Here is a 19,276-nt window from a genome sequence, read left to right on the forward strand (position 1 = left end):
GTATTCTAAAGCTGAATTAGATAACTGGGCCAGTAGTGTTGCACAGTACATTAACCTATTAAGTTCTAAAATTGTTTCCAGTTGAAGTGTTAAGGATGCAGCTGAGGTCCATGTTCATGGGGATTCTCTGGGCATGACCTGTTTGTTGTCTACAGCCACATCATCTCTTGCCACACAAAGCTGTATACTCTGCCATGCCCTTCTCTCCTTCACTGACCATTGGTGATCAGATCACAAGCCAGAGCTCCTCAAAGCCTTACTTGATTGGAAAATTTCTAAATAGTAAATTGGCAGAGATATAATTCCGGGATTTTTCTTTGTTATCCGTTATGTAATGTAGAGAGTCATTGTTTGGTAGACCACCAAAAAACGTTTATATATTTTCTCCTCCTTTTTGTCTCATGTTACTATATTTGACTGCCATTGGGTGTTTTATTTCTGCTACATTACAATTGTCTATGCATGTGGCTGAATTATTGGATTTATTAAATGTATTTGTTATAGTTTGTCTAACTTTTTTCCTTGGTTACAGTCAAGGGACAGATACCTGTGGGTTATAATTAATAGTAACATGCAGTAAGCAGACTACATGACAAGTCAAGCACAGGGTACATAAGTGAAAGTGAGCATGTTCTCTAATCGTCCTCAGGCCTGGTTTAATAACAGATGTTATTTGTATGGTAAGAAACATCGCAAAGCACTTCAAGGAGCATAAAGAACAAACTCTTAAACAATATAAGAGGACATTTGAGTAGTTAACCCAAACGCTTAGTCAAAAAGTAGTTTGATAAAGGAAGTAATATATATGAAAAGTTTGGAGGAAAAATTTCGAAGTATATAACTTGAACAGCTGAAAGCAGAGTTCTCCTTGAAGGAATGATTAATTTTTAGGATGATTCAAAAGAACAGAGGTGTCTTGATGAGCTGGAAGATTATAGAGCTGAGGAAGGAAGGAGTGGAGTGAAAACCGAGGTAAAAATGCTAAAATTTATCATTGCTTATTCTGATGCTATGATGCTTCTTAAAGCTTAGAAGTGATAGAAGAATGGGAGTTGCTGCAAGTTGGAAGGATTTTGGATGACGTGAGGTTTATGTAACAACATTGCCTACATAGAAATTTGGAAGTTGCTATTTGTTTTTCACCATTTTGCAATTTGGAACCTGGAGTGAATTCTGGTTCCGTTTGTGTCATTTGGGAAAAATGTAACTTAGAATCTCCCAATATGGGTCATCCCTCACATGACTCTTGAGAGAGGATGACATCATTCCTCCTACACACTCTTTGGAGCATTACAGTTGAATATGGACTATTTTGTCCTGAGGTTTTTACACTTAGCATACCTGGATAATGTGGTCCTCCCAGACCATTGCCAGGTAAGTAAATTATTTCATTCTGGAGATACACAAACTCCAAACTGATATCTTCTTCTGCAACGAGCCACTTCCACCACCTCTCTCACCTGCACTTGACAATTCTGTAATTTTTTTTCATCAGTTGTCCTCTGCAGCTTGCCAGTCCATGGAAGTTGCCTGCCCCCAATTTTCTCACTCCTCGTCTGGCATTCCCAATCCTTCCCATTGATCCATCATCATGTTCCAGCTTGGTAAGCTCTATTGGTCCATTCACCCTGCCTCTTCCATTTCCCAACCATAGTATTGATTTAATGGACCTCCAGTTACCAAACTCTCAGTCGTGACATTACTGGGGATGAGGGAAGAAAATATTATGTCGGCTTGCTGGTTAGGGAAAGCAAGTGAAGTTGTTGAGACAGCATGCCCGTGAACTGCTTAAACCTGTTGGAAATGCAGGCAGAGGAGACAGGAAAATGAGACTATAGTCAAGAAAAGAGGTCATAGCTATTCTTAAATTCCAGGATAATCCTGGAAAGGAGAGAGAAACACAAGCTCCAATGTGCTTGATGTTCTCCAGTCATATTTGGTGGAAAATGATGAAAGCATGCCATATTACTTCTTAATGCAACCCCTGAACTCCAGTGGAGTTGAAGCTGGACCTGGGATGGGAGCAAGGTGAAAACAGAGATCAGAACGTTATAGATTTTGAGAGTATAATCAAGCACACTGATAGCATTACTATTGAAGAGCAAGTGGTTTGAGTAATTGAGATAAGGAAGTGCTGTTGTAAGTGAATTGGAGTTTTTTTTGTCCTCTTTTAACAAACATGCAAATATGGTTTGAAAGGGTAAGTGAAGTTTGTGTAAAAGAAGTGTTGAGGAGAAATAAGCAATGATCAGTGTTAGCCCAATCTACGATTGACACTGTTGGAGTAGTGAACTGTCAAGATCAAATGTAAGGTTGTAAATATGTCTGGGAAATGCCGTATAAGAAGACTGAACATGGTGCATAACAACTGGAGATAATGATTGGCTTCAGCAGAGATATGGAGGCTATGGAAGGAAAGTAATAAAAGATTCCAGGTGAGAAAAAAAATTCAATTACTTTGATGAGGTATGGAAACAACCGAATGAACCACAAATGGAACAGTAATGGAAAAAAAACTCCCAATGGAATAGGAGGACATAGCAAGATGTGTGTTGTGAATTAAGAATATGTCAGTTGATAAGCCGTTCCTCTTGGATTTCAAGGAGAAATTAGTTGTTTATTAACACAATGCACTGCCAGATGCAAACAATTATTTAATTAGCTTTAAAGTGTCACATTCAAGGTGGTTTGTATTAACGACCTTCGTGGATATGAGCAGGAAATTTTTGTTGCATTTTAGGAGTCTACCCTATTAGAAATGAGTAGCAGATCTATTGCTATAGCCAAGGTGAAAATCTTTGGTACTATTACTGTTTTGGGGTTTAAGCCTTTAGCTCTTAAGGGTTAGCTTTCTGTGAGTTGTCTTGTGTTTGGAGATACCGTATGATTTCTGGTCTATGACACACCAGGGCATGCTGCTGGTACCTAGCTCCATTTCCGTGGGTGGAGACAAAACAACTGGCCATAGAGGCTTCTGAGCACTGCCTTATTTCCTTCCCTGTGGTAAGATGGGCTGCTGGTGGAAAATGCCCATCTGTGGTTATCCATGGAGGTTAGCAGTGGGATCTGTATTCAGTCCTAGACTCTGGGGTACTCAGTAGTCAAGTAGGACAGAAGTGGTTTTGTGGAAAGAAAGTTCAGCAGTACTGGGATTCTGAGAACTCAGAATATTTTAGCAAAGGCAAGTCATAGAAAGAATGAATAGAGGTTACCACAAATAGGTTGGCGTTTCCTGGATGAGGCAGAGCTAACAATAGCACTAAGAATCTACCAACATTTACATTGTCAAAAGTTTAAAATTTCCACTCTTGTTTTCATTGAAAGAGGGCAAGTTGTTGCTTTTAGCTCACAAAGTGTTTATTATGCATCACATGTTGGAGAGGAATGCTTTAAGGTCTTGCTGAGAGTTGATGGCCCTTTTTAAGTTTGGCAAACTGTCCAGTGAATTATAGAAAATTTATGCACATTTTGTGTGTTTATTTTCAGTTTAATTAGCACCAGACAGAAAAGTCAATCTAACATACATGGAATTTTATTTGACCCTGGGATGTGACATACTTTAAGTTTCAAGTGAATCCTCAAGGTGGGAAATTAAATAAGGAATCAAACGAACCCTCACCCTTCCCTTGCTCAACTTCCCCTGGTAGTACTCCCTCCACGTAGCACAGAAGGTGGGAGTACAAACCCCATCTACCTGCTCCTTTGGTACCCCCACCTTGAGTAAGGCTAAAAACATCTCCCTGTGAGACATGTGGAAACCCCCTCCCCCCCACACCCAACTTCTGGACCTGTCGACATGCACCTTTTTCCACCTACTCCTGCCCTTTCAACAACTGAGTGGTTTCCTGTCTGGTTTTCCTGGCTGCCTTCTCCCTTTACATCTCAAATGAGGAAGCTATTTGCCATCTGAGTTTACACTGAGCTCTTTATAACAAAAATCCTCAATAACAACTCTTCATGCACATTTTTCCCTTTATATACACGTTGCCCTTGGTCCTGCAAACTCTTGCAGAAATTTAAAAATCCTTTTTTTGAATAATTCCACCCTTGACAATGCATTCAAGTCTTAGTGAGTTGTCTTAAAAGTAAAATGTTGGTCTATATTTGCTCATACTTAACCATGCACTTCACCATTTTATGAACCATGATCTGATCCTCTCACCTAATCCTCTGTTCTGAAGTGGATACCCTCAGTTTCTCCAGTCTATCCATGCAACTGGAATCACTTTTAGTGTCTTTTCTGTTGCTTCTCCAAAAACCTTTATATCTGTTTAAAATTTGGCGCTCAGACCTGAACAGAATACTCAAGCTGTAATTACTGCAGCAGTGTTTTATAAAGATTTATACTCCTGCTCTTATACTCTATGATCTCTGGTATCAACAAAATATGCAAGAATTACTCCAGATTTGTGTCATTTTACACCCTCTCCCCGTTAACCTTTTAGTAATTCTGCCCTCCAATTTATTTCCTTTTCTCACTCTTCCTACCTAAATGTAGCACCTCACATTTAGAATCATAGTCATAGAAAAGTACAGTGCAGAAGCAGGCCAGTCTGCCCATCTAGTCCATGCCAAAACCATTTAAACTGCCTACTCCCATCCACCTGCTCCGGGACCGTAGCCCTCCATACCCCTACTATCCATGTACCTATCTAAACTGCTCTCAAACGGTGAAATCAAGCTTGCATGCACTACTTATGCTGGCAGCTCATTCCATACTCTTCCAACCCTCTGACTGAAGAAGTTTCCCTTCTTGTTTCCCTTAAACCATTCACTTTGTAAGATCTATCCTGGTTGGTCTTACCAAAGTGCAAAATCTTGCACTTGTATGCATTAAGTTCCAGCTGCCATTTTTCACCCATTTTTCCAGATTGTGCAGATCACCCTGCAAACCATGATAACCTTCCTTACTGTCCAGTGCACCCACAGTCATGTTGTCATCCACAAATTTGCTGATCCAGTTAACCACATTATCATCCAGATCATAGATGACAAATAACAAAGGACACAGCACCTATACTTGCGGCACATTACTAGTCACAGGCCAACAGTAAGAGAGGTAACCCTCTACTATCACTCTCTGGCTTCACCCACAAAGCCAATGTCTAATCCAGTTTATCACCTCAATTTGCCCCCTCCGCCATTTCTACCTGTCTCTTCCCTTCTAGCACTGCCCATCTCTTGTCTCTGCTTCCATTGGCTCAGGCCTAATTGTTTTATAGTCTATTTCCATCCTAACTGATTGGAGTTTAACCTCAGTATATTGTCTTGCTATTAGCCTGTCTCTTTTTGATTTATTACTATGCTTCTCTCAGGTCTGTGTCTTCAAGTTAAGTGCACTCTGCAAATTAGGAAATTGTGCCTGTATGTCCAATTCAAGTTACTAACATATAGTATGTTGGGTATTGACCTTTGGGGAGGTTTGCATTGACCATAAACTTAATCTGTCACTCCTGCTTTCTCCTGTTACTTGGTTAGTTTTCTATCCATGCTGCTGCAAAGCCTTCCTTTTAAGGACAAGCTCACATATAACAAACATCTTCTGGAAGGTATTGGGTACCAATTATACTTTCCACATCCCTCTCTCTATTACTATTCTGTCAGTATAATCAGGCATGGTTGCTTCTAATAAATTGTCACTGGCCTTCTCTAATGAGTCTATATTTATTCAAGTCACTGTCCTGAACTTGATTTTTAATATTTTGAACTTTGCTCAAATCTGTGTTTATACCGACTGGTTTATCATACTAGATTTATCTGTTTTTGAACAAAGGTGCAGCATTTGAGGTTTTCCTGTCCTCTGGTCCGACTCCTCCTCATTCCTATTATCCATCCCCAGTTCCCACATTTCTGTAGACCCCTCCTTAGCTCTAGCTCCATCCCTTACCCCTCCACCCACTTCGATCTCCTTTCCTCACCCCACGTCCCACTGCCTCTGCCTGTCTCTTCCCTTCCAAGACTACCCCCTATCCCACCTTGACTCTGCATTCATTGGCTGAAGTCTGCTTATTTCATAATGTATTTCCATTTTAACTGAAGGGTTTTACCTCAGTATATTGTCTTGGGAAGCCGTGCAACTCTTGCCATAGGTCAGAACTCTGCAGACCCCTGGTTACATTGTATCTTTCTTCTCTTGATGACTGGCTGCTCAATTATTGATGTTTAGTAGAGGGTATGTTCATGCACTTAAGGTTTTGTTTAGAAAGATGGGCATAGAACAGAATAAACTTACCGACCGGGTTTTGTGTGAAGGGGCTGTTGGAATCTTTCAGCACCTTTAATGTTTCTTTGTCTCCTAGTTTTTTCCCCAGCCCTCATTTTCTCAGATCTTGAAGGCGTTGACCTCTTGCCTGGTGTTTTGCAGATTTAGTGGTGAAATGATGTAAGCTGTTACACCAGTATTGATTCACAGCCTAGCCTAATTTTTTTGCATCCTTTCCTATGTACAACTGATGTGCTGGCATCTTAGCTGAGCAAAGACAGAAGGTTTTCCTTGTGTGTGACTCTGCTCAGCTCATTAGATCTCTGATCTCTCTGGGGGTGCTCTTTGTGCAATTTAGTTCAGGACTGGGAGAATTCGGGTTTAGTTCTACACTCTGGGATATGAATGGCCTCAAAAGGAACCAAGCTTGTTTGTTTTCCGAAGTTTTAATGGTAAATTAAGAGTGGAATTAGTTCTTCAGGGATCTGGAAGCCCATCTGTGTCGCTAATCTTTCTCTCCCTCATGGATTTGTCTTCAGGGACAAGTAACCAGGGCGCAGGAAGCCGAGGAGAACTACATCATCAAGCGAGAGCTGGCTGTAGCAAAACAACAGTTCAATACAGCCAGTGAGAAACTAGAACAAGCACAGAGCACCATTCAGGAGCTGAAGGAGCTCAGGGTAAGGAAAGGCAGGTCTGAGACAAATGGTTTAAGGATTTGTAACCAAAACAATCCTGAGTCCTATTGTACCCTGGATGATCCTATGTGACACTGGCTCTCAAATCCTGTGAAACTAATCTCTGTTTGTTTTGTGTGTAGTACTTCACAGCAGGTTATTAGCCCACTGCAAATAATACCAAATACTACTCTCAGTAGCACCAGTCAGATTGAATTAGTGTGTGGGTTGCCAGTTACTGATAGGTAGGAATCAGTATAATTTAGCAAAAGCAGGTCAGTTGTGTTAATCTTGTGGGCTGGCATCTATTCTCAATGGTCAAATTCTAAGTGGCTTACCAAGTTATTTTCCATTTTTCTTTGTAATATCATGGACTGTCACTAGGGTAATTAGAGCCTTTTTAGCAGATCAAACCAGTAAGAATTGGGTTTGAAATCATAGTCTCTAAGAACTAAAGCAAAGCATGGGGTTCTTGTGTCATTCTAGCACCTTGATTGTTGCTGTCTGCTGCCAAAACTTTGCCTTTCGTATGTAGCCAAGTTTATATTGAGTTCAGTGTGCAAACTTATCCAACATTGTTTTTCCATTGTGTGAGCAAAGGGAGAAATCATGCTGTATCTTGTACTTTGTGTTGAAGTAAGCACCAGAGATATGTGCTAACGGACAATACATACTGGGGTGAAGCACAGGTGTTCCTTGTCAGACGGTTTAACTGTGCTTCATTACACTCTTCATGGCGACCAAACAGCCTTAGTTTAATTAAACAGGTGCCAGGGTTCTTGCAGCACTTGGTAGCATCTGCACTGTGAAATTTATCAGTTCAGATATAGGGAGAGGTTAAATGCACCAGCGGCAAGCTGTTGCTGTGGTCAGACACCACTCTTTTCTGAATGCCTTGTTAGGTGTGGGGCTCTATCTTGCCACAGCTTTCAAAATGCACTGCAATTTCTAAATTCTGCCCAATCTGCTTTGGAGTGGAGGTGCAGCAGTATTCTCCTCATAGAGTTGTTCACTCCTCTATGTTTGTGGCCTGATTTATACTGGTACAACTCACTTCCTGCACCCTTTCATTTTGCTCATATCCCTCTCACCATGTTGAATAATCTGACTGTTGATGTGGACATCGTTCTGCAGTCCTTCTGGTTAAAGAAAATTCTTGTTCAGAAAATCTTTGCTGAATTGAGCCTCCACATCTGATTCTGTTGATCTCTTTTCCTCAAATTATTTTGTAAAATGGAACTGGAAAATAAGTATCTTTTTCTTCTCTTTTTCTTCACTGGTAACAGTTTACTGTGGAGCAAAAATTATAAACAGCGCTTGGTAGTTTTGTGGAATTGAAAGCAGAATTTACAAGTTCAGATCACCTATGGTAAACATTTTTATCTGAAGTTTGGAGATTCACCTGAACTCTTCATACAGACTCCATTGTATAATTGCTTTGGAGCGATACTGAATGTGGGTTTAATGATTGTGTAGTAAGTCTGAATCATTTCAATAATGTAGTTTGAAGTTAGTTTATTAGTGGCTGAATCATTTCTGATACCACATGCTTGAGTTTATTTTTTCACGGCCCCATAACACATCATTAACAAATACTACACTGGACACATCTGTTAATCTAAAACTGCTGGAAGCACTTAGCAAGTCAGCCAGCTTCTGTGGAAAGAACAGAAAGATAAAGTTTCAGATTGAGATCCTTTGAACCATTTCAAATTGAATTTCACCCTTCACTTAATAGTTCTGTGGTACAAGTTTAAAACTTCTTTTTCTTATTATGGGAGAAGCATATGAATTATCTTCTTAGGATACTTTCCTTAGCCATCAACGTCAGGCTTGTAGATTCTAGTATTAAGTTTGTTTAAAATAAATATGAATGTTTTTAAATCTATATGATCAAATGGATAACTGTGCCTTTATATTCCCAGTATTGCTAAAGTATACTTTATATTGGTGTTACATGAGGGCTTCAGTCTCAAGTTAAAAATATCTGTTTGCGGAAATCTAGATGCAAAATTACTACTCCTACTTTCATGAAGTTTGAGCCAAGAAAATAAAACTTCATTTTTATTGGTGTAAATAAATCTTTCAACTAAAATTGTTATTTTCAATTGAGTTAGCTAAATGGAATTATTAAAGGGCTGGATCTGTGTCATTCAAACCCAGAGATCCAGAACTGTAAAAAAACATCTAGGTACAAGCCATATAAGGCTATTTTAAAGGCAAAACAAAACAATTCTGATTGAGGTTATCGACAGAATCCAATGCACGTCAGGGCTGGGAGGGATTGCATTACTTCCTCCAAAGCAAAACCTAATTTCATGATAGTTCACTCCCAGATGAGCTCAGTGCCTTTTATACATGTTTTGAAAGGGAGACTAAAACTACATATGTGTAAATTCCTGCAGCATCTGGTGACCTGTCATCTCTGTCTTGGAAACTGCATTACAACATCTTTTAAGACATCCGACCCTGGTAGTGTACCTGGTAGAGCTCTGAAAACCTGTGCCAACAAACTGCTGAGAGTGCTCAAGAACACCTTCAATCTCTCACTGCCGCAGTCGGACTGCCACCTGCTTTAAAAGGGCAACAGTCATATCAAATGCCCAAGAAGACCAGGGTGAGCTGCCTCAACAACTATTGCCCAAGGCACTTGCATCTATTGTTATGCAGTGCTTTGAGAGGTTGATCATGGCTAGACCAATTTCTGCCTAAGCAAGGACCTGGACCTGCTGCAATTTGCCTACCCCTACAACAGGTCCACAGCGGATGCAATCTCACTAACTCTCCACTCAGCCTTGGATCACCTGGTCAATAGTAAGGCCTACATCAGGCTGCAGTTTATTGACTACAGCTCAGTGTTCAACACAATCATCCCCTCAGTTCTAATCAACAAGCTCCAAAACCTGGGCCCCTGTACCTCCCTTTGCAACTGAATCCTTGACTTCCATATGTGCTCAAACATCATCTATAAATTGAATGATGACCCAACCGTTATTAGCAGAATTTCAGATGGTGATGAGGAGGCATACAGGAGCAGGAGATCAGCTGGTTGAGTGGTGTTGAGGGAACCCACCACCAGTCTACGTCGAGGGAGCAGAAGTGGAAAGGGTGAGCAATTTCAGGTTCTTAGGTATCAACATCTTTGATCCATCCTGGGCCCAACATATTGGTGTCTATACAGAGAAGGCATGACACTAGGAGTTTGAGGAGAACTGATATGTCATCAAAGACACTTGCGTATTTCTACAGATGTAGCATGGAGAGCTTTCTTATTGGATGCATTACCATTTGGTATGGTGGGGCCACAACGCAGGATCAGTAAAAGCTGCAGAAAGTTGTAAATTTAACAGCTCCACCATAGGCACTAACCTTCCCAGTATCCAGGACACCTTCAAATGGCGATGCCTCAAAAAGATAGCATCTATCAATAGGAGCTGCCATCACCCAGGACAAGTCCTCTTCATATTGCTACTATCAAGGAGGGGTTACAGGAGCCTGAAGACACACACTCAACATTTGAGAAACAGCGTCTTCCCCTCCGCCATCACGTTTCTAAATGGACAATGAACCAATGAACATTACCTCAGTACCTTCCCCTCTATTTTTGCACTAATTTAATTTATTTTTTATATATATTTCTTACTGTACTTTTTAGCTTTTATTATTCTGTGTTGCAATGTACAACTGTCTCCAAAGAACAAGTTTCATGACATATGCCAGTGATATTAAAGCTGATTCAGAGACACCAGTGGGAAGCTCAGTGTTTTGCTCATCCTTGTAATAAAAGTAGGAGATAAATGTTGCCATTAAGTGTTCCTGGGGGCCTCATAAAATCAAATGTATTTCATGACTAAGCCTATAGGATTCCTAAGCAGAACAACTCTTTTTTTTGTCACAGACCAAGGGAACAATAGTTTCATTCTGAAACTAAACCAAAGTAGCCAAATTCACAAAGTTGCACAAGTGCAAATAGAAGGATTGAAATCCTGTGGCAAGTAACATGCCTCCTAACTCCTGAAACTCTGTCAATTATCTACATTAAGGAGAGAGATGAAATGCTTTCCACTTGCCAAGATAAATGCAACTCAACAACACTGGAGAAACTCGACACCGTGCAGGGTATAGAAGCTGACTGATTGGCTCCCTATCCACTACCAATCACTCACTCCACTACCGAAACACAAAGCCACTGTCTGTACCATCTGCAGGGTGCAGTGTGGCAACTAGCCAAGGCTCCTTTGAAAACATCTTCCAAACCTGCAACCTCAGCCAGCTAGAAGGAACAAGAGGAACATCGCTACCTGGAATTTGCCCTCCAGGCTACATGCCGTCCTGATTTGAAGTGACTGGATCAAAATCCTGGTGCTAAATCTGTAACAGTACAATGAATTTGCCCACAGCTCAAGGATTTCAGTGGGATATGAAGAGAGATTACCACCACCATCTCAAGGGCATCAGGAATGGACAATTAAATCACAAACAAGAAAAATCTGCAGGTGCTGGAAATCTAAGCAACACACACAAAATGTTGGAGGATTAATTAAATAGACAATTAAATGCTGTGTCAGTCTGTGTGAAGCACACATCCTTGAATGAAATAACAAAATGCATATAGTCAACTCATGCCTTTGTTGCTACTTTAAACACAATTCCAAGTTTTATGTGGATTAGATGATAGCATTCAAAATGACTATACATGCAACCCAACTTTAAGTCAAGGTAATGGAGTGGTGATCTGCAGTCAGGCTTTCAATGCAGCCTAACTTTAAGGATCTGAAAGAGGCCAAGCTCAAGGCATCAGTATCTGGATTTGACCATTCAATGATTGGAAACATTGCAGAGAGGAGTCCAGGACAAAATTTTGTTGTCTGAATTGAAAAGAACAGTTGATTAATTTGTACTTTATAGGCTGGAATAGAGATGTTCAGAAAGTGTGTGTTTGAATTTTTGTTGTGATTTATATACTTTTTGCAGTGAGCATAGATTTAATTTAGTTAAAAAAAATTGAAGTTGCTAACAGTAGTTCTCATGAACTGATCAACATATGAAATGTACCTGCTGAAAGAATAATAGAACTGGAAATCCTGCTATCTTTGGAATCATGAAATTTGTGGATATGTTTATTAAAACTAGTCGAGTGGCTATCTTTAACCATGAGAATTGAGCAATTGTAGTTTCACAGAGATTGAACCTATGAAGGTCAGATTCTAATACCTGCTACCCTTTTAATTTCCACTTTAAACTTCCAACTAGTTGTCTCATGGTTCATTGTTATGTTTTGCTCATCATTGTAAATATGCATTAAAATATATTGGGTCTCTGGTTTTATGTCTTTAGCCACTGAATTTCCTGTCCATCTCTCCCTTGATTGTAGGCTGTTCTAATCTGTAAATTTAAGAACATACCATGAGAAAGAACAAGGATATGGCATGTTAGTCCTCAGGCTTTCTCAGCCACTCAATAAAACGCCACCTGATCTGTTCTTGTCAATGGGTTCCATTTTTTGCTTGTTTCCCATAACCTTTGATTTTCTCTGTATAAACATTTTTTGCACTCTTTTAGCCTTGAAAATGATCAGTGATGGCACCTTCTGGGTTGAGGTCAATGAATTCCAAAATTTTTAATTTACAAGAAGAACTTCTCCCTCAGGTCAATCTCCAGTAGGTGACTTTAATTCATCAAACCTCTGGGCTTAGTTTCAGGTGTGAAGCATTCGCTTTTAGCACCTACATTGTCAGTCCTTTCAGAATCTTGCATTTCAAAAGCATTTATTAAAAATGTCTATTACAACAGGCTCTGATGCCTGGGATTACTGGACTCTTAAGTGTTGGAATGTTGCTTTATGTGTAAACTCCAGAATTCTGTCTGGTTATTTTTTTGTTACCAATTAAAGAAAACTGTTTACAATGTGATTCAGTAAGGAAATAGCTTTTCACTGAAAAATCAACTCTGTCAGCCTTATGAGTGAAAGGAAAGGTGGGTGATTTCTGACTTGCATCAAAATTGCTAACATGTAATCTGTTAGTTCTGAAATAAACCGTATTCCTATGCAGCCTTCTTATATCCTTGCCAATGAGTTACATGGAAGATGTCTAGGAAAATGGATGGGTAACTTGTTTAAAGAGCAGTTATAGTAATTCTAATAAGGAAAATAGTTGAGAAATTTGGTTGTTGACATTAGTTGGCCTGGCTTCTCTGAGAAGTCCACTGTTCTCTTTCAATTAGATTTATCTGATTCATTGCAGAAAAATGAGATCTCTGTTTCATGTCTCATTTGGAATATAGCAGCTCTTAGCAATGTGTGACTCCACTAATACTCTCTGTTCATTTATGCTAATGCATTTTGAATCATCACATTGTTGTTAACTGACTGTGTTGGCTTGTCTGCTAAGAATAATGACTGTTGCTCTCCCAATGTTGGCAGTCATTCTGAATGATTCCGTGTCTTTAGAAATGGAAAACATATACTATTTTTATTTCAGTGACTTTTATTAAGATCACCTGAGCTGCTTCATTCCTAAATATTGTTGCCAACAAACTGTGGGCCTGTTAACTAATCTTAGTTATCTGATTTACATAAAAGGATGCAGTCAGTGACTCTGGAGAAGGTGCAGAGGAGGTTTACAAGGCTAATAGCAGAAATGGTAAAGATGATCGGCCCAGGAATTTGTTCTTGAGCAAAGAAGGCTGAAGAGTGATGGGATGTAGTTGTTCAGAATTCTGACGGTGCACTTAAGGAATTTAGTGTCCTGACGCAGTATATCCCAACTCTGTCGATCCTCCTGCAAGGAAGTATTGTTCTGAACACCACATTTTGGTTTTATTTGATTCTCAATCCCTCTCTCTTCATTATGAATTGCTGTGCAGAAGCAATTTTTTTCACTGACTCTATCATAACTTTAGTTAATTCCATTATTATTCAGTAATCTTCAGTATTCAGTAATTAATTCAGAATGGACAGGAGGAAGAGTATAGGAAACTGATACAGGACTTTGTGATATGGTGCAACTCAAACTACCTGCGTCTCAATATCACCAAGACCAAGGAGATGGTGGTGGACTTTAGATCTAGGCCTCATATGGAGCCAGTGATCATTAATGGAGAATGTGTGGAGCAGGTTAAGACCTACAAGTATCTGGGAGTACAGTTAGACGAGAAGCTAGACTGGACTGCCAACACAGATGCCTTGTGCAGGAAGGCACAGAGTCGACTGTACTTCCTTAGAAGGTTGGCGTCATTCAATGTTTGTAGTGAGATGCTGAAGATGTTCTATAGGTCAGTTGTGGAGAGCGCCCTCTTCTTTGTGGTGGCGTGTTGGGGAGGCAGCATTAAGAAGAGGGACGCCTCACGTCTTAATAAGCTGGTAAGGAAGGCGGGCTCTGTCGTGGGCAAAGTACTGGAGAGTATAACATCGGTAGCAGAGCAAAGGGCGCTGAGTAGGCTACGGTCAATTATGGAAAACCTTGAACATCCTCTACATAGCACCATCCAGAGACAGAGAAGCAGTTTCAGCGACAGGTTGCTATCGATGCAATGCTCCTCAGACAGGATGAAGAGATCAATACTCCCCAATGCCATTCGGCTTTACAATTCAACCGCCAGGAGTAAGATATGTTAAAGTGCCGGGGTTAGGACTCAATGTATTTAAGTAAACTACTTAAGAACTTTTTAAAAGCTATTATTAATGCTTTTTGAGAGGGTGATTTTAGATGCATATCATATTTTTACTGAGTTAAGTAGTGTATGTAATTAGTTTTGCTACAATAAGTGTATGGGACATTGGAAAAAATGTTGAATTTCGCCATGGGGATGAATAAAGTATCTATAAAGTATCTATCTATCTATCTAATCTGCCCATCATGATTCTGTCATTCCAGCATTCAGTTCCTCTACATTATTCTTCTGTGGTGCCAGTACCACTGGTTTTGCAACGATTAATCTCTACATCATGGTTTTCTGCCTTCAGTCCACCTATTTTATTTTTATTTTTCCATTCCATCCCATCCCAAACAATCTAACATGGAACAGGCCCTTCCAGCCCACCAAATCATGCTGGCCAGTAACTCACCGATTTAACATTCGCCATTTATACGGCCCAGATTCTTATTTACCCATTTCATTACTTTCTTTCATGTATGCTGACTTAACAGAAATTCTGTTGCTTTCATCAGAAATTTTATGACATTGCCATTGAATCTCTGGGCATTCATGCATATTTAAGCTGCTTTTTAGCCTTTCCTGTGCAAATTTATAAACCACTCAAAATGCTGCCAACAGTTTCAAATCTCCGTGTTCGAGCTCAGGTAAAATGCTGTGCTCTGCTTCTTTTTCTCCAAGCTTCCTCTGTCCAATCAGTTATTTTTCCCTCATTCCATCCACCCCGCCTCCCTGCTTATTTTTGGTCCTCACTTCCATTCATTCTGCTTTGATATTGAACTCACTCAGGCACTTCCGTTTCTGTTTGTATACTGTGGGAGATCATTCAACCCATTGAGTGTATATTACCCATCCCATCAGCCCCCACTTATTTCACATCCATCAATTCTCTCCAATTCTCTCAGCACTCATCTACACTAAGAGCTAATTTACTGCAGCCAATTAGATTACCGAAATATCCTTGGGCTGTAGGTGTAAGGCCACACAATTGTAGGGAACAAGCAAACCCTACATAGTCAACACCTGAAATCAGCATTGAACCTCTGGAGCTGTGCAGCAGCATTACCTGCTCCACTACTGTGTTACCCTTGGTTCAGGTGACACACATTTGGATCCTCTGTTCACTTGGATTCCAGTACTGAAACTTACTCAGTATTACATTATTAAATTGATGTTCCAGCCTGATCCACAAAAAACGTTTAAATGTAAGACTGAAAGGCAACTTTATTGCCATTATCTGCTTTGTTACAGCAAGACAAAAGTTAACATTGAGTTGCACACACTACTGATTTTAAGAGTTGGCCAATAAACCCCTCTGTTTTAAAAAAGGGAAATAGAAGAGTGGTTTAATGGGGTCTGGTGATGGGATTCTAGTGGCAGGATGTGGTTATGGTTATACGACAGCCATAGGTGCTGGAGTTTATCTCATGGTCTACATACGTCCTGTCTGTTTTCCTCTTGGTTTTCTGAGTTTACATTTTCTGTACCATGCCTCACTTTACAAATGTGAAGTCCAAAGCTGATTTGCTAGAATGTCAGGTTTGTGTGAAAATGTTGTGCTGTCATAAAGAAAGTGCCCATGTCTGAGAACCACCTGGCTAAAAATTATGATAAAAGATAAGTTCATCAGATATTTTTAAAAAAGCTGTGAAAATATCTGGCAATTTTGCATCAGAGCTTGTGGTTGTCAGCCTTTGTCACACCAAGTATTTACTCAGATTGGGTGGAGTGGGTGAGATTTCTTTTCTAAAGTAAAAAATTTCCAACTCAAGGGCAGCTCAAGATTTCAATCAGTCGTCCAACTTTCCAAATTGCCAACGTTTCTTAATTCCGTCATGCTGCCTTACAGTTTCTGAATTCGATTTTCATTTTGATTTCAAAACTATAGGAACCCTTGTTATCTTTTGATCTTTTTTATTTAGAACATGTATAGGCCACATTTTTGATAAAATAGTTTCCCTGGCAACAGCATTTGTCTTGAAACATTATTTTGAAAAAAAAACTTAAAAATTTGCTGTTAACCTCATTCACCCTCAATATTGGAACTCATTTGTAGTGCCCAACTCAAATTGGATCCCATCTTATCACCTACTGCCAAGGAAAGATATTTCTCTCACTCGTCCCAGTTTACCTTTGGAAATCATTTCTCATTAGGAACAGGAGATGTTTTCTTTGGCTGGGTGGCAGATTCCATCTTCTAATTTGTGGCTTGCCCTAAGTGAAAATTTCCACCTTACAAGGTTATAGGGCCTGGGCAGTGTTCTGTTCACATCCAATACTGTGAAAACAATGAATCATTCAGATGCTCCTAGTCTCTCCCAACTTCATTCCATAGCCTATAGCAAAGCAACTATTTCTACATATGATAGTGAACCTGACTTTTAATTTATTTTCAATCATTCATCTAATCCTTTTAAGACAACGCTCCAATGCCTCCTTGAACAATGCATTCCAGGTTCTAACCACCTGCTGCTTAGGAAAATATTTTCCTCCAGCCCAGTTTGGCTCTTTTGCCAATTACTACCTCCATAACCCTTCTGCCATTGGGAACTGTTTCTCTCCCTTCTGTCTAATCCCTTTTTAATTTAAGTATTTTCATCAAATTCTTTTGCAGCCTCCAAGGAAACAATCCCAAGTTCCAAATAAACAACTCCAGCTAATTTATCCGCATAAAACTCTTCATCTACTGTAGCTGCAATGCACCTTCAGAATTTCACTACACCTGTGCAGAACTGAACCCAGTACTCAATATTGAATAAAGCAGCATTTTTCCCAAACTGTTCTATCAAGGCTTTCCTACTCTGTAGACTATACCTCCAAGTATAAAACCTATGATCCTGAAACTATTTAAACATCATTTTCATTATGTTCAGCCACCTTGAACAATTAATGCATAAATATCCTAGATCTCTGTTGGAGAACATATTTTGAAATTGAATACAGGGTCCAGTTTATACTTCGTTTTTGTCAGTATATAACACTTTACTTTTGAGCAACACGCACAAAATGCTGGAGGAACTCAGCAGGTCAAAGAGCATCTGTGGAGGGAAATTAACAGTTGCCATTTCAGACAAAGACTCTTCAGGATTGTAAAGGAAGGCAACAGAAGGCAGAGGGAAAGAGAGAGGGAGAAACGCAAGCTGCTGGAGATAAGTGAATCCTGCTGAAGGCAAAGGTGGATGGGGCAGGTGGGCAGAGGGTATAAAGAAAGAGAATGATGTGAGAAGCCAAGTGTGCTGGACGGAAAAGCCAAAGAGCTGAAGAAGAAGGAATCTGACAGGAGTGGGAAACAATGAAAACAGATCCTGGCTGTTGCATGTGTCTTACATTTCATCTGCCATAAGTCCATTCAGTTCACCACTCTGCCTACATCCAAATGAAGACTGCCACTTCCTCCTAAGGGTCCATTTTTAAACTGTGTGTCAAGTGCAAATTGAAAATATGTCAGGTACTCCCAACTCTAAACCTTAGATATGTATTAAGAAAATAAAGTAATGAGCTCTAATATCTTCCTCACCATGGCTCCATGGATGTTGAAAGTCTAAGTTAAATTATGTCAGAATCGGATTTTATTATCATTGACTTGTATGATATGAGATTTGCTGTTTTGCAGCAGGACAGTGCAGAGACATAAAATTACAATAAACTACAAAAATAAATACGTACTGCTAAAAAAAGGAATAACAAGGTGGAGTTCATGGATTCATACATGTTCAGAAATCTTATGAATGTAGCTGTTCCTGAAACATTTAGTTGGGTTCTTTAGGCACCTGTACTTCCTCGCTGATGGTAGTAACGAGAAAAGGGTATATCCCAGATCATGGGGGTCCCTGATGATGGATGCTGCCAGCTTGAGATATTGAGAAGATGCTCTTAATGTTGGGGAGGGTTGTGCCTTTGATAGAGGTGACTGAGTCCATGACCCTCTGCAGTCCCTTGCAGTCTTTCTTGTGCACTGGCGACTCCATAGCAGCCGGTGATGCCTACAGTGAGAATGCTCTCCAACATGTATCTGTAGAAGTTTGCAAGATTCTTTTGGTGACATACAAAATCTTCTCAAACTCCTAATGAAGTAGAGCTGCTGGCATGCCATCTTCATGATTGCATCAATGCATTGAACCCAGGACAGATCCTCAGAGATGTTGACACCCAGGATCTTGAAGTTGCTTTCCATTTCCACTACTGACTCCTCAACTGAAGACAGTACTGTTCCCCTGACCTGCCCTCCCTGAAGCCCACAATCAGTTCCGTGATCTTGTTGACATTGAGTGCAAGGTTGCCCATTTAACCAGCTGACTGGTTGTGGCAGTAAGCAAATTGTGGCAGGTCCAGGTGCTTTCTCAGTCATGAGATATCCTAGCCATAACCAACTTCTCCATACACTTTATTATGTTAGATGTGAGTGCTCTATCTGCTATTGATTGAGGCAGCTCTTTTTGGGCAGCAGTATGATTGCTGCCCTTTTGCAACAGGTGGGAACCTCAGGCAGTGAGAGGTTAAAGATGTCTGTGAACATTCCAGCCAGTTGGTTAGCACAGATTTTCATTATCCAGCCAGGTGCATCATGACACGTTGTTCACCCTCTTGAAGGATGTCTGACATTGGTCTCTGGAACAGAGATCACAAGGTGTGAGTATTCACATACTGTAGGCGTAGAGTTACGCCTCCTTTCAAATTATGCACATAAATCGTTGAACTCATCAGGGAGTAAAGCATCATTTCCATTTAATCTACACACACA

At 40.0% G+C, this 19,276-nt stretch overlaps 1 protein-coding gene across 11 annotated transcripts in view; it reads left to right on the forward strand.

The window, feature by feature from the left end:
- Positions 1-19,276, forward strand: part of LOC140740196 (EVI5-like protein) — a 258,676-nt gene that overhangs the window by 142,544 nt on the left and 96,856 nt on the right. For 5 of the 11 annotated variants that reach the window (XM_073069215.1, XM_073069218.1, XM_073069223.1 and 2 more), the window contains one exon: positions 6,742-6,882. The exons of 2 other annotated variants lie outside the window; for them this stretch is intronic. In XM_073069215.1, coding sequence (XP_072925316.1) covers positions 6,742-6,882 — 141 coding nt within the window. Of the gene's footprint in view, positions 1-891; positions 973-6,741; positions 6,883-19,276 lie in introns of all 11 variants that reach the window. 4 more of the 11 variants (XM_073069213.1, XM_073069214.1, XM_073069216.1 and 1 more) reach the window with 1 other exon arrangement.

The sequence above is a fragment of the Hemitrygon akajei genome, chromosome 16 (genome assembly GCF_048418815.1).
Source record: "Hemitrygon akajei chromosome 16, sHemAka1.3, whole genome shotgun sequence".
NCBI lineage: Eukaryota > Metazoa > Chordata > Chondrichthyes > Myliobatiformes > Dasyatidae > Hemitrygon > Hemitrygon akajei.